At 41.0% G+C, this 26,889-nt stretch overlaps 1 protein-coding gene across 3 annotated transcripts; it reads right to left on the bottom strand.

The window, feature by feature from the left end:
• Positions 1–4,029: 4,029 nt before the first annotated feature.
• On the bottom strand, positions 4,030–21,381 carry PRR13 (proline rich 13). Of its 3 annotated transcripts, none has more exons than XM_063293813.1 (4): positions 21,274–21,381; positions 11,379–11,425; positions 9,787–10,172; positions 4,030–5,666 (listed from the first exon to the last, which is right to left on the bottom strand). In XM_063293813.1, the coding sequence occupies exons 2-4, from the start codon at positions 11,395–11,397 to the stop codon at positions 5,634–5,636; spliced, it is 438 nt and encodes a 145-aa protein (XP_063149883.1). In that variant the 5' UTR covers positions 11,398–11,425; positions 21,274–21,381; the 3' UTR covers positions 4,030–5,633. The 3 variants fall into 3 exon arrangements, with proteins under 3 accessions (XP_063149883.1, XP_063149884.1, XP_063149885.1); XM_063293814.1 differs by lacking the exon at positions 21,274–21,381 and adding an exon at positions 14,368–14,511; XM_063293815.1 differs by lacking the exon at positions 4,030–5,666 and adding an exon at positions 6,871–7,022.
• Positions 21,382–26,889: the final 5,508 nt, after the last annotated feature.

Here is a 26,889-nt window from a genome sequence, read left to right as displayed (position 1 = left end):
CTGAATCTGAGACGGTCTCCTACAATGGTCTGCATTGGTTAATTACTGGCTGAGATTAGGGATTCTTTAGCTGTTCAGATTCTTCACAATACTTTCAACTTAGCTTGTAAGGTCCAGTTCCAGAGGATGTCAGTGTGGCTTCCTGAGCCAATTTTTACTAGCCCTGATCCATCCAGCCAGCCAGCCAGCCATCAGCTGTGGATTACAGAAGGTTAGAGGTCATCTACTCCAACTTCTGCTCATTGCAGAATCCACTTGCGTTTCTCTGATAGCTGACCAACGAGCTTCTGTTTGAAAATCTCTAGTGAAGGAGAAACTCACCACTTCATGTGTTCTACTGCTTGACAGCTCATACAGTCAGGAATTTCCTCCAGATGTCTAGCCTGAACTTCCTTCCTTGCAGTTTTAACCCATTTGTACTGGGCCTGCTCTCTAGGGCAAGAGAGTAAGCTCATTCCTTTGGTGTGAAATCCCATCTGATATTTGAAGACTGCTGTCATATCACTCCTCAGTTGTCTATTCTGTAGGCTAAACATACTAAGATCCTTTAACTGTTATTTATATGGCTTGGTTTCTAGACTCTTTAGCATCTTGGTGTCTCTCTTCTGAACTTGATCCAATTTGTCACCAGCTCTTTGAATTGGGGTGCCAAGAACTGGACACAGTACTCCAAATGGTGTCTGACCACGGCAGAGTAAAGTAGAACTTTTTTTCCTTGTGATTTAGACTGTACGATCCTGCTAATGCACCCCAAAATAGCATTTATCTTTCTAGCCACTGCATCACATTACTAGCTCATGTTGAACTTGTGGTCAGATCCTGTTCACATGTACTACTGCCTCCCATGTTTCTCCCACCCTATACTTACATCTTCAATTTTTCCTACCTGGATGCAGATCTTTACATTTACCCTGTTAAATTTCATCTTATTCATTTCAACTTACTGCTCAAGCCTACTTAGATCTTTTTGAATCTTCTTTCATCTAAAGTTTTAGCCACCCTTCCCATCTTTGTGTTATCTACAGACTTTGTAGTTGTTTCCTCAACTCCCTCACCAAATCATTGATCAAAAGGACAGGGCTCAAGACAAAGCCTTGTGGCCCCTGCAAAATAGTTCCCTCCAAGCTAAAGTGAAGCCATTAATGAGCACTCTTTGGGTGCAGTCAGTCAAAAGAGGGTTCAACTAACAGTAGTATCCTTGCCTTGTATAAAAGTCAAGTTGATAGGTCTTTGTTTTCCCAGATTCTCTTCCTTTCCCTTTTTGTAGATGGGAATGACATATACTCCCCAGTCTTCTGGGACCTCACCAGTTCTCCAGGGGTACTCAAAGATTGCCAGAGAACATAATTCATTTAAATTAGTTGACTGTTAGCTTTTCCTTGCCTATTCTAGTCTGCAGTTTCCTCATTACCCAAGTGGCATAACAACGACCAGCTCTATTTTCCTTTTGAGAAAATAAGAATTAGGAAGTTCCATCTTCTCATCATCACCCCTCATGCCATCATCTCTGTTAGTTAGATGAAGAGAAGCCCTCTGCTTTTCATTTCAACTCCCCCTTTGCACTTTAAAATGGACGTTCCTCCCCCCACCCAGGTCTACTTGCTTATTTAAGGAAAATTAATTATTCCAATTAGGTGGTGTTGTACATGTACTACTACTACTACTGTTTTTTTTTTCTTTTGGCTAGGACACATATTAAATACAACCAATTTCTATACATAAGATTTGTCTTCAGAGTTTCTCCCCACCCCCCCTTCCGCCTTGCATTATCCCTCAAGATGTCCTCTACCTGCCATAGAAAAATCACTTCTCAAAACCATGACTAGAAAAGTTAGAGCAGCAGCTAGAGGGATAATCAGAGGGAAGACCAGAGAAGGAAGGTCTACTGGTCAAGAAAGGGACAGGGTGACAGCCACTGGAGGCTCAGTTCCTCCTGGGGCAGCAGGGCCACAAACTCGCCTCATGGGCCAAACTGGGATGGAGTCAGTGCCAGAGGCATGGCTCCTCCCCTAGTGCAAGTGGAGGAAATGGTAGAATTGGCTGTTCATTCAACCAGCTCACTCCCTTACATTAGCAAGCTGCAGCTGAGGGTGATGGTCACAGTTGCCTTCTTCTGAATCTGGGTCTACCACTGGGAATGACGGTGACCTAGACAACCCTGCCGACAGATCACCACCAACAAAACAGAGAAGTTGTGGCCACAGTGGTAGTACAGTATGGGAGCATTTCAACCCTGTGCTTGAAGATGAGTGCTACACTACTTGCCCCCATTGCAATGCATTGATCACCAGCACAAGAACTGGGTGTTTGGGAATCTGCTTAAGCATCATCCAAGCATCCTTGCTACTGATGGAAACCCATGCTGCCAACAAGTAACAAGGCACTAGAAAAAGCTATTCCCAAAATTACCCGATATTTCTTGCTAGAAATGTAACCAACCAAAAGAAAATAGGATCTGCCTTTTGGGGCATTTTCTAGCACTGCCATAATTCAATTACGTTAATGATGCATAAGTCCCTCAGGACCTGGTTATGTCACCAGGCTCGGGAGTCACCAGGGAACCAGTAACATCTTAAAATGGCTGCACTATTGATATATTCACTCTCTCCATGCCTGTAGTTTGTATATTTTACTTTTTAATATATTTTAATTCTTAATGATTGTTTTATATTTTTATAATGATTGTATTTCTATAATTGTTTTTATTTGATTGTTGTACACCACCCAGAGTCACTTCTTCTGAAATGGGCGGCTATATAAATTTGATGGATAGTATTTTCATTATTATTAGCGTAGTATTGGTATTTCAGATAGCTTTTATAGTTGCCTTAAATATCCTGTGCACATTTGCATGATGCACACATCCAGCTTTTGGGTTTTTCTCTTCTTTTCCTGCCCCCTCCACATTTCCTCTTTAAAGAGACAGATGTTGCAGGGAACGAAAACAAGGACTAAAATAATTGTATTTCAAAAGTAAAATGTTTCCTGCCAGTGCAGTATTGATTTAAAGATCTCTTCGGCCTAAACAAGAAGACTTACTGCACTCACAGTAAGACATTTTCCTCCCTCAATAATGATCTAGGAATTTGGCTTGTATATTAGTATTATCTTCTTTGTCATCTCTGCTCCCCTTTTTTCCTTTGTAGACATTTTGGGAGGGTTAAAAATTCTGTATGTACTTGCTTAGGAAAAATTTTGGTTTAAGAACAGTTTTAGTTGTGCTTAATGGTAAATAGTTATGGGTTTCATTTTTTAATGAAGGCCAGATGACTTTGAAAAAAGTAACCAGTCCAATAAAATAAATAAAATTACCTATTAAATTAGAATTAATCAGTAATTTTATTTCCACGCCTACATCAAAAGGCGGCCTTTATGGTTGCCTTTTTTCCAAAACAAGATACAACTTGCTGGCAAATAGGGCTAGATAAATCACTGCCTTCTACCAAAAAGGAGACAGATTCTGGAATTTTAAAAAAAGCATAACTTCTCCCCTTTTAATTTTTTTCCCAATGAACTGAGTTCCTTTCATTAAAGATACACGGCCAAACCCCTTTTTATGACCCAGAGCTCTTCCAAAACTGATGCCAAATTTCAGAAGCACAAACTCCAAACCACAGTGGTGAGATGGAGGGGGGCAGGCTGAAAAATAAAAGTAGTAAAATGGGGTGTGAAGCCCCCAGTAGGTTCAATATATTTATTTTATTTTTAAAAAACTCAAATACTCCAAAAGGGACTGAACATTATAGTTGTGATCATTCTGATGATACCACCCTTCCCTCCTACAGCCACTAACAGCTGAAAAACAAGTAAGCAAAATTGCTCTATCCCAGCCACAAAAATACTGCTTGCCCCTTCTTTAATTGAATTCTGAGCTAGCAGAATTCAATATTGTCACATCTTCACACAATCCATATTCCTTGGTTTAGCTGCATTCTGGAAGGTAATGCTGAAACAGAACTGCCATGAGCTTCAAGCTAAGAACAGAGGACTATTTGTCAAGATACATTTTACAAACACTCATTTGATTGATTCTTTTCTGGAATTTTATTTTTTATTTTTTACATATAAAGTAATACACTACAATTCAGGCTGAGCATTCAAGCCAAAATCTTTTACCAAGAAAAATGCAATTTGGAACAAGTTTAGGACAGGCAGAAACAGACTTGTAATTATTACTGTCAGTGGACAGAAATAGGATCTGTAAAATAGAACACAACGTTTCTAACAAGACGTGGTCCTTTTGGTTCATCCCAGCAGGCCTTATGCAACTTAGGGGCACACAATTCTCAGGGATGATAGTGGTGAAGATTTCATTTAGTCTTTGACTGACATGCATTACAAGAAGTAAACTGAGCTGGAATGTATACAGGCAAGGCCAGGGTAAAAACTGATTTAATTTACATGCTGATGCCTTTACATTTAAACTTGATCATTACATACAATTATTAAGGTTATTAAAAAACATATATTTTATGATATTTTTCTCTCCCGTTAAATATTCTAATTTGGTGGCAACTTCTGGAGGGGCTTTCGGATCCACGTCCAAGGTTATTGGGAGCCCCGTGCAGATCTCAACTTGCGCAATCTGCCATGCTGGACAATGATGTGGTTCTCTTTTTTTAAAAAACAACAACTGGATAATTAACTGCAATCTTCTCCTTTTATTTTAGAAACACATCTAGGTATTATCTAAGCAACCCTTTTCAACGGGGCAACCTTGAGTTGAAGAATGAGAAAATGCTCCCTCCAAATGCAGAAGTTTGGAACATACTATGCAACATGTATGTAATATGATTATTCAACACCATGGAGCAATTTACTAAGATATTATCTGAGACTAAATACAAACTTCAGATAAACTAAGATTGCAGCCATGAACAAAGTGTTTCGATTAAGCATAACATCAGCCACCAACATTTTTGTATGCTGGAGAATTTAAGCTTTCTAAAATATGCCATAAATACATGAGAGAGAGTGTGTGTGCATGTGTGTCAGTGTCAGAGAGAAGGAAATCTCATAATAAAGCTCTGTGCACATAATTATGCCATTATCCCTGATCAAGCACATTTTATTTGCAATTTTTAAAAGCTGATTATTCTAGTTTATATTAAATAAGCAACACTTTCCAAATGCAGTTCTAATATTGAACCACCTCTCCTTTTTTGTCCTTTTTCCAGATACTACATGAGCATTCAGGAAATACTTTGGTGAGTGATAATAATTTTTAAAAGCACTTGGGTGGATTTGGATCTCCCAACCAACCTCCTCTTAAAAATGATCACTTGATTGGATCCCAATAAAACATTTGGGGTGCTGAGAGATGATATGATTGGTTGCAGATATGTAATCACTATTGCTTACAGATGCAGATACAGGGTCTTGAAGCCCAACAGTGGTCTGGCCTCCCACTCTTGGCTTGTTCAGGAGTCAATCATAGCAGGTCTGGTTAGTAAGCAGCACCATTCCTGAGTAAGCTTGATACCTGGCCATACCAGAAGGTCAGACAAAGAGCAAGCAGATGTCATTTTTATCTAATGACCACTCTAGTGAACACTCTATGGACGCAGGAAGAACAGTGCAAGGATCAGCCTTGGTGGAAAAGGATGCAGCTGGAAAGTCAGGAGACATGTCAGTCAGTCACTGCTGCTGGAAGAGGAGGAGGAACACTGAAAAAAGGAAGACAAACTTTTCAAGTGTCAAGTGTGGATAAATTATGACACAGAACAGCTAAAATTATTTTATGCAGATTTATTGTTTTACAGAACATTTCTCCTTTCTAATGACCACCACCACTACCACATTCTAGATATCTGCGGTTGAGGCTGTGCATTTGAACTTCAACATCTCACTCTTTGTTCATTAAAAACATGACAGTATTTTGCAAACAATGGTTGCAATGGAAAAAGAATCCACATTGTTACTAGAAATATTCCATAACTCCTTGTCAGTTCTACAAGCCACATTAATGCTGAATTGAGTAGGAATCCACTTGGCATGTCTCAGTGGTACCTGTGGAACTTGCTTCAAATATTATTTATATTGCTATCCAACAACATGTTTTCTGGACAGCTTAACAGAATGGCAAAAGAATAAAACACAGTTTCACAGTGGTATAAGAAGCAAGGTAACTGTTCATGGAACAGTTTGGTGATGGTGAAGCATATTTCACATACTCTGGATTGTGTCTATTGCCTGCTTTTTTTTTGCCCCACCAGATCTCTTCTGCCAGTCCTACATATATGCCATATCCTTTATCTTCACTTTCTTCAACTCTACTAGTGATCTGTAGGCCAGTAGTAAATGCCAAGATATTTCAATCTGCAGAAATCACCAAGGGACATGATACAGGGATGCAACCTGAAGTGTTATCAATATGCACATAATATCCAGCTTTTTCTCTTCTTCACATCTAATCTAGGTACAAACTGCAGTGGATGTCCTAAATCAGTGCCTGAGTAAGGTAAAAGAGCTAATTAACAGAAGTTTAATTTATTAATGTATTTATTTATCGCATTTTTCCACCGCCCATCTCAACAATGACTATGGCCAGTTTAAAGCGAATTTAAAACAGTAAAAAATTAAATATCAATTTAAAAAGATACAGTATAAAATATACAGTACATATACAAATATACTAAAAACTCTAAAATATAAAATATGAGATCTAAAATCCAAGATGGTGAGATCGCAGTCTTGATAAAATTCCCCAGGGTGGCATCAAGGTGCCAGCCATCCCCATGACAAACCATCAGCCCTCCCACCCCAAGCGAGGTGGCACAGCCACGTCTTAAGCCCCTTTCAGAAGGCCGGGAGAGTGGGGGCTTGCCTTATCTCTGGGAGTAGCTTATTCCAGAGGCCAGGAGCTAATCCTGGCAAGATGGAGGTACTGCTGCTGGATGGTTGATAGGCCCAGCTGAGTGATGCTCTATCTGTTCTGAATCTGGAGGCTCTTGAAAAATCAGACCCCCAGCTTGCTGATGCTCTTGGATCTATCCAGTCTAACTTGGGGCAGAGGAGGAATGCTGTTCCAAAGAAGCAGACCATGATTAAGAAGGATCCCTGTGGCCCCATACAACAACAACTACTACTACTACTACTACTATATTTCCTTGGAGGGTAAACCTAGAGAGACCCTCTCTTTCAGATCTTACTCGATAGGTGGAAACCAATGGGAGAAGGCAGACCTGATAGATAATTGAAGTTCTATGCAATATAAGGCTTTAAAGGTGACAGCCAGGACCTCGAATTGCACCCTGGTAGCCAGTGCAGTTCTCAAAGTAGAGGTGTTACAGGTAGTCCTCACTTAACAATCATTCATTTAGCAACGGTCCGGACTTATGACAGTGCTGAAAAAAACAACTTATGACCGATTCTCACACTTACAACTGTTGTAGTGTCCCATGGTCACATGATCACAATTTGGGCACTTGGCAACTGGTTCGCATTTATGACCATTGCAGTGTCCCGTGGTCATGTGATTGCCATTTTCAACCTTCCCAGCCAGCTTCTGGCAAGCAAAATCAATGGGGACTGTGTGATTCACTTAACGACCACATGGTTCACTTGACACCCACAGCGATTAGCTTAACAACTGCTGCAGAAAAGGTCATAAAATTGTGTCAGATTCACTTAATGACCACTTCGCTTAGCAACCAAAATGCCAGTCCCAATTGTGGTTGTTAAGCGAGGACTGCCTGTACACAGCAGAACCTAGAGGTTCCCATCACTACTTGAACTGCTGCATCCTGTACCAGCTGAAGCTTCCAAGTGGTCTTCAAGAGCCATCCCATTTAGAGTGCACTGCAATAATCCAAGTGGAAGGCGACTAAAGTATGTGTGACTGTGATGAGCAGACCTCCCAATCCAGGTATGGATGTAGCTGGTGCAACTGGGCAAAGGCCCTTCTAGCCACAGCTGGCCCCTGTTCTTCTTCAAGCAGGAGCTGTGAATCCAGGAGGACTGACAAGTTACAAACCAACTTCATGCAAGGCAGTGCAACTCATCCAGTACCAAATGTGATATATCCCTGGTTTTGGAAGGTTTCTGGCCTGAGAGGCACTTGTCTTGCTGGAATTATGCCTGAGGCTGTTCTTCCTCATCCAGATCCAAACAACATCCAGGCACAACCATACCTCCTATTCAGCCAGGAATTGGGATATAAAGCTAAGTATCATCCCCATACTGATGATACCTGACTCCATGCTGGCAGATGACACACACACACACACGGAGCTTTAAACAGATATTAAATAGGAGGAGCAAGTGTCTTGGACCCTACTGCACAGTGGAGGGCTCTAGGATGTGACATCTCTACTCTTCACTATCACTGACTAGTATCTTCCCCTCAGGAAGGAAACTCTGCAGCACAGTGCTGCCTCCTCCCTACAAAAGAAAGGTTGGAGACTGGATAATAATTATCTAATAGGCTGGGTCAAGCAATGGCTTCTTGGGGAGAGGTGCACCATCTCTTCCTTCAAGGTAGGCAGAACCGCTCCTTCTCTCAAGGATGCATTGACTACTGCCCTGACCCAGCCCCTTGGTACCTCCCTGGTGGTGTTCACCAGCCAGGAAGGGCATGATCCAATCCACTGGTGGCAGGGCTAACATCACAAACAACTCTATCCACTTCCTTAACAAGCTCAAATTCCTCCCCGGTAACCTTAATTAGACACAGTTTCAATACTCTCAATAGGAGATGCCCAGCTGGTGGCAAAACTCCAAGCAAATCTGAGCAACTTGATCCTCCAGATATCTTGAAAATTCCTCACAGAGGCCCCACAAATACTGTTCAAGCCCATCATTCTCTAAAAGAATCTGAATGACTTTAAATAGGGCTGCTGGATAACAATTTATGTATACCAAATGAGCAGAAAAAATACTGATGTTTCACTGTTCTTATCTCCATGGCATAGGCTCAAACCTGAGTTCTTACCTACAACTAATTTTTAGCCAGTAGCACTCTAGGTGTCTCCTCTGCAGGAACTGATCATTAATAAATAATTTAATTGTTTATCAACTCTTTTCCTAGAATGAAGTTTTGTTCCTTCCCTAGTTTTATCATAAACACTAGCCCTGAAAGTACAGCTTCTGAACAGATAATCTGTACAGAATGAGGTTCAAAAGAGAACTTTAGGAGGAACATTTGCATTCCATATGGCGGTCCAGAACCCAATGCCTGTTTAATTATGTTGATTTTTTTTTCAAAAAGCAGAACTGTAGCTCCTTTGATGTGCTTGGGGGGAAATGGGTGGACAATATCAAGTAAAATAAATGTTGGCTTTTAAGGATTGCCCCATGCATGACTCTAGTTAGACACGGAACAGAGACAAATCAGTAGGACGTGAAGAGCTGCCCCTCCCAATCCAAATGCTGGTACTGCACGTGTAGCACTCTCTTCAGCCAACACCAGTGGTGTTGATCAGTTGTTTGGAACATAGCCAGAGCAACAAAAGCAGTCTGTTTCAAATTGTCACTTCCCTGCTAATTGGTGCATTGACTGTTCTTGAAATGTGCCTTCATGAGCAGCTACAGTGCCAGCTGGGAATCAAACCTCATCAGGCAGTGCTTCCCCTCCACCCCAAACACCAAGACTCTCTGTTCCACCACCACCAAGGAGCTAATCCTAGATCCTAAATATGGATTCCAATCAAAATAGCCTTTGAGATGTTCAGAAGGTGGAAGATACAGTAATCCCTGATTGGAGACAAAGACGTTGTGTGGCAGCAGTTGGAAGTAAATCATAGCTCTTGGTACAGCCTAGGTTTGCCCTCCCACTCTTCTACTGACCTTTCCATGCAGCTTATGGTGTTTGTGTGGTTTATGCATCTTGTGTGCCTTCTTCATCTTCTTCTTCATCTTTTTGGCAGCTTTCTTGTCCATCACACAAGTGCCCACAGCAGCAGCCCCAGGCAGCAAAGGATTGACTCCTATTCCTCCAGGCATACCAGGAACAGGTGGGGGCAAAGAACCACCAGGCAGGATAGGCTGATGACCAGGATATGGGGGTTGAATGGGATGGCCTGGTGGATAGGCAGGTTGCCCTGGGATCCCTACTGGAGGGACAGGGCAGGGGCCAGCAGGCACAGGGCCTGGAGGGAATGCAGGGTTCACAGGAGGTGGGTATGCAGGATTGAAGTCAGTTGGGTATGAAGGGTTGGGGGCACCTGGCTGCCCTACAATGGAAGGTAAGAAGAAACAATAGATCTGCTACCCAGTGAAACAAATCCAGCTGCAGACATCTTTGTAGAGTGCCTATCACTGAACAGCTAATTTGCTCACAGAATCTCCAGTTATAGTTTGTAGGTTTGGACAAACCAATATTCTATACACAGCTCAACTCCTTCCTAACCTGCTACACTCACATGCTGCTAATCTTGCCTTTCTCAAACTGGTATATTCCATGACACTGTCTGGCCATTATGGGAAAGCCCAATACATTTGGATTAAGATCAGGTTGGGAAAGGCTAGCCTCATCTTCAACTCATGATGCATGCAGATAGCATCAGGCCATACTTTCCCACAGTTTTGCAGAGTGCTCAGTGGTAACCATAAAACCCCTCAATCCAGTAGATTCTCACCAAATGGCAATTTCCCCCCAAGCACATAAAGATGCTTTGGCTTGGGTGTCTTTGGTAAATGGAATCTATCCAAAGATGACCAAATCTGAAAGCAAGCCACCATCAGCAAATGAAGTTATCTTAGGTGCCATCTCCTAGGCAAATTCAAGGTGCACATCTGGGAGACTGTGACAAAGGATTCCTCTGCGTATGTGCATTTTAACCTTAAACACGTCTCTTAAAAGCAAGATCCAAATGAGCCAACTGCGAGCAGACAAAGCACTCAGCCAATGTAAAGGAAAGTATCTGGCATGCAGCAGTAAGGAAAACACACAGGAAGTTCTTCCACAGATTACTGGAGACACACTAATTCAGTTGCAGGAAGTGGGCTGGCTGGAGTTAATTGCAACCGGCCATAAATGCCTGCAACTTGCTTCTGGACAGATTTCCTTTCCAGAGGAAATTTGCAAGAGTTTTGCCACCAGTGTGCTAATGCTGATACATTGACAATGTAAGAGACATCAACAAAAGGGCATTGAAGGTGTTGTGGCAGTCACCAAGTCATCGAAAAGAAAAGAAAAAAGAAAAGCAAGCAAGCATGGCAGCTATTAAAGACCATGGCAACAAACGTATGATTCAGCAAAGAGCTTACATTCCAAACCTTTATGGGAGGCTGCCAAATGCTGGTCTCCAGTAAAGCCTCCAGTCACGAGGCCAGCTACTTGCCCAGAGAGAGTTCAGAGGCAATGACATTCTGTATTCAATTTGTACATTCAGAGAAGTGTCCTAGCAAGCCCCGTTAGATCTCCTCCCCGTTTTTACCTGCATTGGGATCCCACATGGTCCTCCACAGGAGAAGAATCTGTCAGCTGAGGGGAGAAGACACAGTAAGACCAACAATATAAAACTAGAAGGCCATCAGTACTGCATAAACCACCTTTGGTAAAAGATGCAATGAAGCCATTCTCTGTTCAATCATCCTCTAGGGTCAGGTTGCACATGGCAGAGATTTCAGGTTTACACAGTTTATCTTCAGTATGGTTTTTGAACCAAGGAGAGTGGCCTGTTTCATTTATAAAGCCAACCATAAATCATGGGTTATAAACAATCATGGTTGGCTTCACACATCTCATTAAGAAAAAATGGCTTTGTCATGAGGGGTGAGGGTCTCAGGGGACCGGTGAGAGCTTGAGGTGGCTCCGCTGCTGATCGAATCTCGTGTGTGTGCTTGGGTGTTTTTAACTTTTTAAATATGACTATGTTAGACATGTTTATTGTTCTTATACTTTTTTGCTGTACGCTGCCCAGAGTCACTTCTTGTGAGATGGGTGGCCATATTAATTCGACAAATAGATAAATGAATAACCCACCACCACCTGATGCATGAATTCAGCAAGGAGTACTAATCAAAGAGAAGCTAACCAGAAAGAGTAATTTGGGAAAATAGCACAGTGTGAATTTCAATTTTTCAATTTTTTTCAAAGGTTTTCTAGCATTTCTAGTTCCTACTTGTAACAATTTAAATAATATCCTTAACAGCATGATAGAAAATGCACTAAAATACTAGAAGTATTTTTAAAAATATATGAAATGAAGCTTTCCAATATTCACATTTCATACCAAGCTCTCAGTATTTTTAAACCATGATGAAAAAAGGTTTTCCTACATTTTGAAGTTTGAAAGACTCAAAGCTACCCATCATTTATTCCCTTTTGGGGTAAATAATGTTATGCAAAATGCAGAAAAGGATAAAGTTGTAATAAGCAAAAGAAATTAAAGACAGGAGATAAGAGGGAAAAAAGGCAATTTAAACCCAGTTTACAAGCACCATTCATTATAACCTTTTAAAGCTTTTCTATCCTTGAAACCATCTTTGCTTCCACTACGTCCATGCATCACGCTGCCTTTTGCTCTTTAAACTTTTTACCTCTCTCCTTTTAAGGGTCTCCTTCAACCATAGCTTTCTCAGTGTTCACCCTTCCTTCATATATTTGTTTTGTGATTCAAACATCATTTATTCTCTCTATATGACTACCCCATCTCAATGAACTGGTCACCTTTGTATTCATCTACATTCATTCAGCACCCATTCATTCTTAACCCTATTCCTTGTTTTACCATAAAGTACACACTTCTTAATTAACCCATTTCCACTGCATTCAACTTCCTTTTGTTTCTCCCCTCATATCCAGCTCTTACTTCCTTATAGCAAAGTGACCAGAAACATGTTCTTATACACAGCTATTTTTGCTTCTTTCAACCAACATTCATTTGTCACAACAGGCCACATACTACCTACTACCATTCTATCTGCATTTGCATATTTTAAAATTTCTCTAAGACGCTTAATCCTTGGGAGAAGAGCAATGACAAATCTCGATAAAATAATTAAGAGCAGAGACATCACACTGACAACAAAGGTCTGCATAGTTAAAGCAATGGTATTCCCCATAGTAACATATGGCTGCGGGAGCTGGACCATAAGGAAGGCTGAGAGAAGGAAGATAGATGCTTTGGAACTGTGGTGTTGGAGGAAAATTCTGAGAGTGCCTTGGACTGCAAGAAGATCAAACCAGTCCATCCTCCAGGAAATAAAGCCAGACTGCTCACTTGAGGGAATGATATTAAAGGCCAAACTGAAATACTTTGGCCACATAATGAGAAGACTGGACACCCTGGAGAAGATGCTGATGCTAGGGAGAGTGGAGGGCAAAAGGAAGAGGGGCCGACCAAGGGCAAGGTGGATGGATGACATTCTAGAGGTGACGGACTCGTCCCTGGGGGAGCTGGGGGTGTTGACGGCCGACAGGAAGCTCTGGCGTGGGCTGGTCCATGAGGTCACGAAGAGTCGGAAGCGACTAAACGAATAAACAACAACAAAAAATTCTCTATCCATTTTCCCATCTTTAGCAAAGATTCTACCAAGGTATACAAATTCATGCACTTATTCTAGGTTTTGCCATTTGTGTGTAACTTGCAATTATGCACTCCATTTTCCCAGTCAGACACAGTCATTTTCAGATCCATATTCCTTGCTGCATCATACTGTCGATCAAGTTCTCAGCCAACTGCACAGTATTTTCTGTATACAAAAGTGCACACATTTCTGACCAACACACCTATAAAGTCACCACAAGCATTTTTTACACATTGGTGCAAAAATATATTAAGCAACCAAGGGGACATCACACATCCCTGTCTTACCTCCTGGTCAATGCTAAACCATTTGTTAAGCATTCCAAATATTCGAACACTTGCTTTATTTCCATCATATGCTACAATTATCACATATAGCAACCCATTTTGGACTTTTTTTGTATGTTCCGTAATTCAAGCGTACTCATTTTATTATATGCTTTCTCTAAATCAAAAACATGCAATAAACTTTCTATCTCAAGATCAGAAAGTTCTGCAAATCACTTTATGCCTGGCATAAAGTTGCACAGCACTTCCCACGTTTTGTTCATTGTTATCTCTTGAACCTTTTCTACCAGAATTCTCTCAAACACCTTGCCAAGCACATTGATTAAACTCTGCATTCCAAATTCACTCTTCCTACCTACCCTTTTGTACAGGAGGACAATTATGGCATTCTTCATAGACATGTTAAACTAGCTCCACAGCCACTCCATACACACAAACCAATTTAACCTTTTAACATTTTTCCACCTACACCATCTACACCTGCAGCCTTATTCCACGAATTGACAGTACCAAGACTTTTTAAAACCACCTTTTCCTCAAGCCCAAACATTTACAGTGTACATTTCAATTCTACTTTTTGACATATCATTATCATTCCCAAACTTACTTCTAAAATACCCCATCCAACATCCCCCTTGCTACAGTTTAATTTGGGTCTCTCTCTCTCTCTCTCTGCCCAACTTTTCCCACAGAGTTGTTATTGTGGGGAAAAAAGAGGAGGAAGGGCCACTGGATATGACACACTGACCTGCTGAATGAAAGGCAGGATATAAAATAAATAACTACTTAAGTAAAATAATTCCAGCACTTTTGTTTTTTTAATTCCATTGTCTCTGCTGGAAGTTCCTTCCTTAGCCATTTTCACCCCCTTTGAAAACAATTCTTTTTATTTCTATACATATCACTCCACATTTTCTCTCTTTCTTATCCATTCCTTATTCTCTTTGAGTACGTTCACTGCCATCAGTGTTTCTCAACCTTGGCAACTTCAAGCTGTGTGGACTTCAACTCCCAGAATTCCCCAGACAGCTATGCTGGCTGGAGAATATCTTTCTCTCATCCTAATTTTTTACAGGAACCATTCCCTTGTGTGTGTTTTTTTCACCCACATCCTTTTTCATCTCACAGGTCCATGAAGCATTATTTCTCATATTCTGCATTAGCATACTTACAGGCTTCTGTTTTCTAAACAAACAAAAACAGCTTTTAGGAATCCTAGCACTCTTGCCACTGATGTGTTACTTAAATGAGATTAAAACATTTAATATTGGACAGAACATTCACGGCAAGAAATATATTATTTCAAATGTTTAGAATTTATTTCGGCCATGGGGTCCTTAAGGTATCCCTGAAATTATTTAAATACAAAACACTACATTCTTTTAACAATGTCCTAACAATTACAGAGTAAATATTACAGCTTTCATTTCTAATCACATTCACATATACCAAAAACAACATTTAAAAGGACAAAACAGAATTAGCATCCTCCAGTTTTAAGGTCTTAATGTTCCAAGGCCAAATGGTGGGAACACGCATCAACCAATACATTTCCATCAAAGCAAATCAATTTTGTGATTGCAATTAGACTAAAAGAATACATGACTGAAACCTGGCCAAGAAAGCTACATAAATTACTCTGCATTAGATTTAAGCAGGATAAAAGCCCCACTCTTTTTCACTTACTGAATCCAAAGAGGTTAACAATTTTCATGCCAAATATATTTAGACCCTCCAATATGCTTCTTATGCAGACTCCTTGCTATAGGGGTGAACTGATGGCCAATGCCATTCCGACAGGTCCTCAACCTCACATGCAGGATGACCCCCTCATAAGCAATTTCTGCATTGAAACACACTATCTCCCTGAAATGGTCATTGCTAATGCAACCATTTCCCCTCTATGAACATTTGCACTGCTGATATTACAGGCATTTGGGCTGTACAGGACAATGTGGACAACCTCCCAAACGTTGCAGGTCAGGTAACTAGTTGCAGCTAAGGAAGATGTATAGTGTTGAAAAGGACTTTATCTACATCCTCTCAATAGTTCTTCCAGCTTTATTACAGGTAGTCCTCACTTAATGACCACAATTGGAACCAGAATTCGGTTGCTAAGTGAAGTGGTCAGTAAGTGAATCCGACCCGAATTTATGACCTTTTTTGTACTGGTTGTTAAGCGAATCACCACAGGCGTTAAGCGAACCACGTGACTGTTAAATGAATCACACGGTTTCCCATTGATTTTGCTTGCCAGAAGCTGGCCAGGAAGGTCAAAAATGGTGACCACATGACCCTGTGACAGTCATAAATCTGAACTGGTTGCCAAATGCCCAAATCATGATCACTTGACCGTGGGGATGCTGTCACTAGCAGCACTGTAGACTAATAAATCCCCCCCTCCCCGCAGCACCTACAGTACTTCCTAATCTAGACCTGGGGAAATACCCAGATCTTCAAGGCTCATTCAAAGGGAGGGAGGGTTGGGGGTGACAAACCTCTGGGGTGCAGTCCCATGACAGAGAAGACAGACTGCCTGGATCCCATCAGGTGACACTGTTTTAAGGATGGGACCTGGAACATGCCCTGTCAGATCTTACTGGACAGACAAAAACAACAGGGGAAAGGCAATTCTTCAAATAGCTAGGGACAGACCCACCCCTATTTTGCAGTTCTAAGCACTTACAAACATGCATATATAATTAAACAAAGAGGGCTGAAAAAACCCAGACAGCAAAAGCTCTCTTTGCTGCTATCTAGTGATAATCTGGATTTTTGCAGCCTAGATATAACAACCCTAATTACAAACCAGAATTATTTAAAAAAAAAATCTCTAAAAGGTCTTTGTAAAATGTTTTCAGCCCCCTCCTATGTGTAACAGGAAGGAGACCAGCCTCAACTTAACTGTAAGTTACTTTATAGTCTAGGTCCTGCCATAGAAGGAGCTGCTGATATCTGTTGTGGGAATGGCAGTGTCGTTTGACGATCTCAACAACTGTTAGTAATTCTCATCTGAGCCATTCTTAGAGTAGTCTTTCTCAACTTGTGCTTTCCAGCAGTGTTGGAATGATGATTCCCAGAATTACTGGTTGGATATTTCAGAAGTTACAAACCCAGCACCGGCTTTGACCATTTTACCAAAACATAACTGACAGAAGGAATCAGACTGTGACATTTCTATCATTTCCAAAGACCTGGAAATGTCTAGGATCAAAGGTTCAAATTATTCTTCTCCCTGTTTCATATACTAGAACAAAGCAGCCAACCCTTTCTCATGGACTCTGTGATACTCTGTAGTTTTGTGCGGAAGTATTTGCATTAATTAGATTTCCTTCTCCTGCTGTTGCTGATAAGGACATTGGGTCTTCCAATATGAGGTAGAGCCTCAGTAAGTCAGAAACAAAATCACATTTTGATCATTCAGGTCTACAAAGCTAAGGCAGTTCTGAAATGTTTATACAGAGCTAGCACATGGCTACAATAAGTATGCTCAAGCAAATGAGAAGGGAAACAGACAAGGGGAGGTGAAGAACTCAGCTGAAATTCAGAGTCCAGAAAATAAGTCAACTGGCAGAGACTGGCAATCTATACAAAGACTGTATGATTAAACTAACAAGGCTACAATTCTTTACATCCTCCACCCCTCTGCCCCCCCCCCAAAGTTGATTATTTAGAAATTTGGGATTTTAGAAAAATTTTGAATCAGAAATTTTTCCTATGTAAATGACTATTATTGTAATTACATCTTTGTCTCAATGTCCATAATCTGCAGAAGTGTTTGGGCTACATTATTTGATGTGGAAAAATATTTTTCATCTATCTGATGAGATCTAAAGAAACTAAGAGCTTTGAATGATTTTTTTTTCTGGAATGCTGGAAATTTAATATTGGGCAATAGGCAATAAAATAATATGCAAATACAATGCACACTTAGTGTCATGAGTAAGGATGGCGAGCAGGGGGCTCTCACCCAGACTGTCAAGCGCATGCGTAGCACTGAGGAACTGTTCAGCCATTCAAAGAGACACAGATCGGGACCGCCTTAACCGTTGGGGTTTATATGGCTGGGTTTTCCCACGCTTTCTCAGTTTGTTAGGATTCTTGTTAAGTACTACTAATAAATATTAGAGACCAAGTCCTCGCCTCAGTGTGTTTCCTGGTAATCAGGACACTTAGGTTCTCAATTTTTAACCCAATAACCTAAAAAGTAAAATAAGCATACAACTTTGAAACTACCAAACCTGCCAAAATTGTGGACAGTTTTGACTCTGAAAAATTCCCAGCCCGAATGTGGGACTGTCTTCTGAATGACTCATACAGGACTGTGTCTCACTAGAGAACATTCAGGTAGAAGATATGAATTGTGTGCAAGAAAGTATGCCTATATGAGTGCTTTTTTCTGGACCAAGTTTTATGATACATTGTTCAGAAAATGCTGAGTGGGACATTGACTGAAAATAAGTGAAATAGGGAAGAGTGTGTGGGATCTGCGGTCAGGGCAAGCCAGCTCACATGGGAAATAAAGCAAGCTTTACTATGAAACTTCCAGGTTACAATAGCCATTCTAGATTATGCATGTGAATATTGCACACGGAACTGGATTCAAGTTCTAAGCGTGCTATACATTCTCAGACTCCTACCTGTTTCTAACATGGGAATGTGAACCTCTTACATGACTGCTGAAAGAGTGAGACATAAAAGAATCTCTGCTTTAGGATCAGGTCTAGCTGACAAAAATTAACACCACCAAGCAGGACTGAAAGATATACTATTCCAAACAGGGAAGATGAAAAATTGAAGTCCTTCTACCAACCGCCCCCCCACAACTTAATTACATGTTTAGCTAATTTTAAACCATATTTCTGTAATGGTTATATGCCCACCATGCTATTTATATTTTTGGCTTCCCATATGCATCTGGTTTACCAATCCAATGGGCCTTTGGGTTGATTCAGCACCTTATTTTGCTTACTGGACAGTAACAGACAACAGCCTGGATTCAAAGCCTAGTTCAGTTATTTATTTGATTTATATCCATCATTTCTCCAGGAGGTCAATATGGTGTATACAACAGTCTCTCTGCCCAGTGTTACCTGATAACAATCACCCTTTGAGACAGGCTGGGTCAAGAGATAGTGATTGGCTTCCATCACTCAGCCCTTGAGGGTGCGTTTTCACCTGAGACTCTCTAACTCTAATGGAAGCTCTAATCACAATAGCTTTCCCTGCAATGAATAAAGCAAGCTCACGGTATCAAACTCCAAGTTCTCCATGCGCAAAACGGAAACTGTAAAATGGATTGTTTCCTAGAAAATTACTGCTATTAAGAAATGGACATTGCCATAATGTCCACTGCAGAAGGCTGTATATAATCTTGGAATAGTGATTGTTTGGCAACTAAATATAAGTTAACAATTTGATGTGGCTAGAAAAAAAAGGCAAATACGGTTTCAGACTGCATCCACAAAAAATATAGTTTCCAAATTACAAGAAATAATCATGAGTCTGCACTGGTCAGACCCCACCTTGAGCATCTGCACACTACTAGGTCTGCACACTACACTCTAAAAAGGATTCAGACAAGAAGACAAGCTTGGAGAAGGGAAACAAGGATGATCAGAAGATTGGAAACTAAAGCCTATGAAGAAAGAAGAAATATAATAGCACCAAATACCTGAAAGGATTTCATAGAAGAAGGTAAGACTTATTCTTCATTGTTCCAGAGTAGAGGTTCATAAGTAATTGTATTAAGCCATAGGAAGGTAGATTTTGTTTGAATGTCATGGGGGGAAAAAATCTACCAGTAAGAACAATTTGACAGTGGGTCTAAATACCCAGATTAGGGCCGCAACTAGGGTCTGTGTCACCCGGGGCAAACATGGATTCCACGCCCATTTTGGCGCCCCCCCGGCGCTCATTTTGGCACCCCCCCCAGCGCGGCACCCGGGGCACATGCCCCAGTTGCCCCCCCCCCAGTTGCGGCCCTGACCCAGATGGCTGAGGGGTTGTCCTTCACTGGAAGTCTTCAAGCAGAGGCTACATAGCATTTGGTAGGGATGCTGTAATCTGGATTGTAGCTGGGGGTTGGACTCTTCCAGTCTATGATTCTGGAGACCCAAGTCCTTCATCACATAATTTTAACATCTCCTCTCCTTTACTTATTCACTCCCTCATATCTTGCTCTTATCTTATTTGCCCAATCCAGACTTCCTAAGTAAAGCCTATATTCTTTTACACAGGATGTATTTACACTGCTGACGTTAAACAACAGCAAGTGGAACTAGAAACAAAATGTGGCAGTGTACAGTACACCAGTTAAAGCCCATCCAGCTGTGCCCACCCACTTCCAGGCTGTTCCATGACATCTCAATTTTCAGCAGCCCCCAGCAGTCAGCCAACATCCTGCATTTACTGAGCATGCTCGGCAAGGTGGGGGTGGGTTTCCCAAAACTTTTTGAATCTTTACCATTTTCATGTTTCTCCAAGGTTCTTCCTCTCTCACAACATTTTGGCTACATAACTTCAAGAATGAGTCTGCTTTTAACATCTACGATTTAAGCCCAGACCTCTTTAAGAGTCTATGATACTCTAAGGGGCAGTGAAGTGAACTAGAAGTCACCAGTGAAAAATCCCACCTTTACAATGACACTATCAGATAGTAACTCCAAGCCTCAACACCACATCTGCACAGATTACTAGATGCCCATCACCAGGATTATTAGTGCATCTGCAATGCCTAAATGCTCTGAAATATTATTTAATGTGCTTACAATTACTAATAACATGATTGTATTCCTCAGACTAAAGATGGGTCATAGCTCTAAACCAGTTTTTCCAAACTTGGCAACTTTAATATGTGTAGACTTCAACTCCCAGAATTCCTCATCCAGAATTCCCAGCTCCCAGAATTTCTCATGCTGGCTGGGGAATTGTGGAAGTTGAAGTCCACACATCTTGCCAAGTTTGAAAAACACTTTTCTAAATCTACTGTCTCCAATTTGACTTTCTAAAAAAAAAATGCTGGACTGCCAACACTTCGTTTTCTGGGCATGGTAATCCCACTACTGTAATTTAGAAGTAAAAACTGGGGAAATGTAGCCCCATTAGCAGATGAACTGAGGTGGACTCTTAGCTCCAGCAAGGATGTCCTGTAAGTTAAATTTCCATTTAAGCGTGCAGGGCCCATTTCCACTTATATTTAAGTGGTGGTAAGATCACAGCAAGCGGACAACTACCAACTCGCTTCAGCCTCAACAATTTTTTATTTAATCCACTTGCTGGGTTCTCAAGACGTGGAACCACAAACAAGTGAATCCATGCATGCAATTAAGCTTATGGTTCCACGCCTTGAGAACCCAGTAAGTGGAATTAATAAAAGGTGATTTAAACTAGCCATGGCTAGATGTGTCGTGCAAACACTTTATGTCCACACCCCACAGGGGGAAAAACACCCATTTTCCTTCACGAAAGAAGACCCCGAACAGACAATCCCACCCAAAGAAGAGTTAACTACCTTCACAGGCTCTCCCTGCTGCAGCGCTCTCTTAACTGCTCCAACTATCGCTTCCTGCAACCCTTTGCACCTGACACCATTTCCAAGTTGCTCACTCTCATTGGCTCAGCACTCTCTTTCCCACTTTCCATTGGTCGGGAGCGATATCCATCAGAAATCGCGTCGCCATTGCCCCGCCTTCTTCTAATTGCGTTTCGGGGAGGAATTGCAGAAAGGAACAGTGAAACGGGGATTTGGTGGTGGGGTTGTTTGCTGTGAACGGTTGTTGCCCGGTTTAAAGTGTTTCAGTTAATGTAAGTCTCTTGTTTCCGACCAGATCTTGAGATAGAAGTTACACTTGAACGGGATGGATAAAGTGCAAGGTTTGAAACTGCAAAAGCCATCGGGCTGATGGCCAGAGAGGAAAACAGAGTCATTTGGCCTCAGTTGCATCCATTGCCTCTTCTAAAAATTAAAATCTTTATCGTATGGGCAAGTCCCTGTCGTTTTCTTGACGTAGATGGCTTGTCACTGCCTTCTTCCAAGATGCTTTTCAATTACTCAGTCTAGCTCAGTGTTTCTTAAAAGTGTGGCCTGTGCCCCAAGACCCTTTCAGTGGTCCATAAAATCAAAATTACTTGCCAGATGATGAAGGTATTTGCAAAAATTTAACACAGTATCACTCTTATTGTTATTATTTATTTATTAAAAATATAGGTGTTTTTCATGAAAAAATTGATTTGTGTTATTACATAATGGGTTTAATATTGCTGTTTTTACATGGTTCAATAAACAAGTATTCTACACATGCATCCATTTTCATTGTTAATATGCTAAATATAATCCATACAAACAAAAGTTCTTTTGGGGTCCTCCATAATTTTTTAAAGTGGGAAGGGGTCTGGAGAGCAAAAAGTTTGAGAAATGCTGGTCTAGATTAACCACCAGGCAAAACATTATTCTGCCCAACTGTTGACTGAAACTACGTACAGTGGTTTACAAGGCATAGAAGAAAGGCTAGATATAAATCAAATAAAAAATTTAAGCCACAGTCTTATATGTACTGTCTCAGAAGGAAGACCTGGTGAACTCAGTATGGCTTCCTTAGACCATAAAAGCCATTTAATTCAGGCAGGCTTTGGAAGAGTAGTGGTGAGGTATTTTACATTGTTCTGTTGTTTTTTTTAATTATGTCTTTATTGTATATATCAGCCTTTCTCAATCTTTTGACCCTGGAGGAGCCCTTGAAATATTTTTCAGGCCTCGGGGAACCCCTGCACATTCAGGCTCAAATCTAGACCAAAATTGTTATATTCGTTTCATGGGTAGCCTGTACATATGCATTAACAGTGTTCTTAAACTTACCTCTTTAATGTGAAGTTGCTCAAATTTGAAATAATTTTAAAAATAAATCATGATCTCCCAGGGAACCCCTAGTGACCTCTCATGGAACCCGAGGGTTCCAGGTAACCCTGTTTGAGAAACCCTGGTATATATTGTACATCATGCATATATGTATATAATATGGAATATTGTAAACTGCCAAGATCTTAGAACTGGCACAGGTTACAAACAATGCAAAGAAATAAATAACAGGGCAGCTGGTGTTGAGTCTGTTTGCAGAACATGGTCATAAGTAAGCCGACTCAGATCCAAAAATGGGAAAACACAGGACATTCCCTTTTTTCCTCTGGTAGTGCTAACTCCAGGTTTCAGAAGCTCTTAGCAAGCAGGCAGAGAACTGATGTTATTAGAATTAGGTATATGGCTAGATCTAAATACACTTGAAGATCTATTTTTCCCCACAATCTACATCAGCAACAGATGGTCTGCTCCTTGACTGTACATTGAGTGTGCACATGTATACATGCACACATATGCATGTGGAAGAATTCCCTAATGTCCCCCTCTGCTGGTAGTTGTTAAATTTGGAAGTTACCAGTTCAATTTTCTACGGTGTCCTGCAATACTGTTATGGGAAATTAAAATGGCAGCTCCTAGATCCAGTCTTGCCTTGCTGATCAGACAATGGCACATGAAGAGGAAGGGCTGTTAAAGTTGTTGATGGTCTTGCTAGGATAAAGGCTGTGGTGGTTGATGGAAGATGATGTGTACCAACACCGAGCCTAGCTATGTGTCAGAAAGCATTACGGGATGCTTCCTAGAAAATGCAAGAGCACTGTAAGTCATTTTTTCCATTCTGAGCATTTTGTTTAATGTACGAAGACGGGTTAAATCAGTGCTTCTCAAACTCTTTCCTTCATTACCCCAAACCACTCACGAGAAAGTCCTTTTTACCCAATGTCGGTAAAATGTTGTGATTGAGTAATGGGTTCATGTGTTGTACCCAAAGAAAAATCACTTTTACCCAATTTTGGGTAATTTACCAGGTATTGGGAAGCACTGGGTTAAATGGACAAGCACCTTTGCATAAGTCTGAAAGCAGCATATAAATCTTGCCTATTTTTTATTTAATTTGTAGAAAATAGAAAACAAGACAGCAGAGAGACCTTATGTGTTATAAGACAATGAAGCCTGATGTTAGATGTAACAATGAATAAGGGGCATGAGAACTAGCACCAGCAGTGAAGTAAGACATTTAAGGCTGGGCTTTTGCAGAAGGGAAATCATAAGTGGTTAAGCCACATACGAGCTTTTCTTTAGCTGTGCCTAAGCCTATGGAAATAAATCGATTTTTATACACCACATTGCATATAATCAGGCTGGCAAGAGATGAGCAAGCGTGGATGCACTATAAACTATTCTCATCTCCCAAAATCCTACATACACTTATCTCAATCCTGTTTGAGTTATTTCAGAGTAGATGTGAATGAAATTTGCTTCTGCCACCCAGGAAATCTGCCAGGGCTTAGCTATGGAGCTGGGGGACTAGAGGGTGGTTTTTAAAGGATCATTTCCTATCTGAAGCCAGTTCTCCTTCCCATAAGTATGTAGGCCAGTACAAAGAGGGGCTCTCTGCCTGATTTTGAGGAGGGAAGGGGTTGCTTTCTATGCCTCTGTCCACACACTGAATTAAGCGAAGCTTTTTTTAACCATACCTTATTGTAGCAACCCCAACTGACTGGATTCACATAGCACATAAGCCTTAGAACATGGTTTATAGCCACATATTAACTTGGACACAAGCAAAGCTGTACTACATTACAGATTAATGTATTGTGTGAACTAGGTCTCTAGGTACCAGAAGGATGGATTTCTCTGATAGTCATAGAAATACTGTAAGTCAGTAAATAACGAAGAAAAGCCAAGACCAGTTGTGACCCTCTAACCCTGACTTTCTCAACTGGGATTTGCTGGGGTCACTAGGGGTTCTGCAAGCCATCATGATGGAAAAAAATAAACATCACTTCTTGAACTTTGTACAGTGCTAAAGCTCACCTTGGTAAAATGTTTACATGCTGTGACTCATATGCTGGCCTGCTGCTTTAATGATGTTGTTGTAAAGGTTATAAAACATGGAGTATGTAGGTTAGAAGTGAATTGTATTGTGAAATTGTATACTTCTATACAATTTTTGATTTTTAGGCAAGGGTTCCCTGAGACCTGACCATTATTTCAAGGGTTCTTCTAGGGTAAGAAGGTTGAGAAAGGCTGTTCTAACCCAAACAGTAGCCCCTGCCCTTCATGGTACAGAATTTCACAACTGCACATGGTGGGAGATCAGCCACATCTGGGGTGGGGATGTTAAAAACGTCAAGATGGCAGTTGTAATATTCATGCACATACAATAGGAGTGGGGTTTTGATCACACTGCTGTGGTCACCATCTTCACTCACACAAACACAAACACCCCTCAGATGCTGCTGGAGATAATAAAATATCTGGCAGGCCACAAACTCTGATAGATTAGCAGTCTGCAGGCTTTTGGAAAAGCATCCTCCCAGCTTTTCAACTTGTTAAAGCTTACTAAAAGCCCTGGAGACGTAATTACAAAACCAGTATATAGACTGGCTTCACCAACAGGACTAAGCCATGATACAATTTCCTTGTTTGTTTGTGGCTTAGTGTGTCTGATGAGCCCATCCGCTGTGATTTAAAAATCATGGTTTATGGTGTTGCACAAATGGAGCCAGTTGTAGTTTATTCCATAAACAATGATTAAGCAGACCACGGTTTAACATTTGGCACATTCTCCATCCTAAGCTGGATTAAATGGTGCGGAGTGGGATCTGTACATAAGGCAATGCCGTGCCAGAACTGAAGTGCCCGTTCAGTCAGTGCCCATCAAGCTGAAAGTGCCCTTCTCTCACGTAGTTTGTGGGGGGTGAGAGATGGCAGGAAACAAGTTAATGCTGTTTTATTCTAATGCGCATTCAGTCCCTGTGGGCGCCTATATTGGGTTTAATCTTTGCTTTTCTTTCATATTTAATTTTTGTTTTAATATTGATTTAGATTTAGTTATTATGGGTTTTTTTCCCTTTTGTTAGATGTGGCCTGGAGCCCTTTGAGATTGGGGCAGGTTATCAATATGGTAAATAAATAAAGAGCCAGTTTGGTGTAGTGGTTAAGGCATCAGGCTAGAAACCAGGAGACTGTGAGTTCTAGTCTCTCCTTAGGCACAAACCTTGGGCCAGTCCCTCTCTCAGCCCTGGGAATGAGGCCATGGCAAACCACTTCCAAAAAACCTTGCCAAGAAAACTGCAGGGACTCAATTAGGCAGTGGTCAAGAGACAAGACTGGCTCAAAGGCACCAAAATGAGTGAGTGAGTGAGTGAGTGAATGAATGAATGTTGGGTGATGTAGTCTAGAACCTGAGCTGCTGAAATGGTTACTGGCTTCAAAAAAATGGGGGGGCATGACTGGGTGATCAAACACCACCCCTTTTCACATGCCTGAGATGTATGTTGCTTCGAGAGCAACTGGAATTGCAGCCTCCCTTCTGCATCCTGCATGGTGTGCTTTGTGATCATCGCCATAAGCCTAACATTTTTAAAACTGAGATTACAGTAGTTCAGATGTGTGCCTTAGATGTAGTTCAGGGTTTTGTTCTTTCCCTGGCTTAATGCTGATTTCATACAACCCTTGAAAATCCAATGAGGTAAACCGTTCTGTTTACACTGTGCAGTCCAGCATACAGCCACAGATTAAACAGCTCTTGCCTGCTCCAAATCCTGGAGCAAAAATCTATTTTTAGCCCCACAGCATTCTGAAACCTTGGCCAGTGTTAAGGAACGGATCCTGCTTCCAACATGACATCCACGCCTTTCTCTCCTTGCAGCAACATGATCCAAGTACAGTATCCATTTCCTTGCCCCATATTATTGGTCTGAATACATGGAGGGGGAGGAGGGGGAGAGAAAGGGGCAATAAATATATTTAGATTTGTGGACTTTTAATGACATTTTAATGTCATTTTTAGTTAACACTGTTAACACATCATCACATCTAGACCTACTATAAAACTATGCTCTATTTGGGCTTATTTTTACCATTACGCAGTTGGGCAACTACTGTAGGTGACAGATTCTGCAGGACAGCAGTGAGTCCTCAGTCTTTTCCTCCTGAATCCTTCCTTATACCGGAGAACAGACATTGGGTTTTCTTGGATAAGTCATAAAGTGGCCTGTTCTGGAGTTGACTTAATGTGAATTGTCTGAAAAATATCTGTTTATGTAT

Source organism: Candoia aspera, chromosome 2, assembly GCF_035149785.1.
Source record: "Candoia aspera isolate rCanAsp1 chromosome 2, rCanAsp1.hap2, whole genome shotgun sequence".
In the NCBI taxonomy this organism is placed as follows: Eukaryota; Metazoa; Chordata; class Lepidosauria; order Squamata; family Boidae; genus Candoia; species Candoia aspera.
The sequence above is the reverse complement of the archived record's forward strand: the minus strand, read 5'-3'. Positions and strand labels throughout refer to the sequence as shown.

Bases quoted from the DNA above. Each gene is read 5' to 3' on its own strand.
- PRR13 (XM_063293813.1), bottom strand. The intron at 5,667-9,786 runs GTCAGTAGAAGA...TCCTTTTTTCAG, and splicing joins ACCATAAGCTGCATGGAAAG to TGTTCCTCCTCCTCTTCCAG.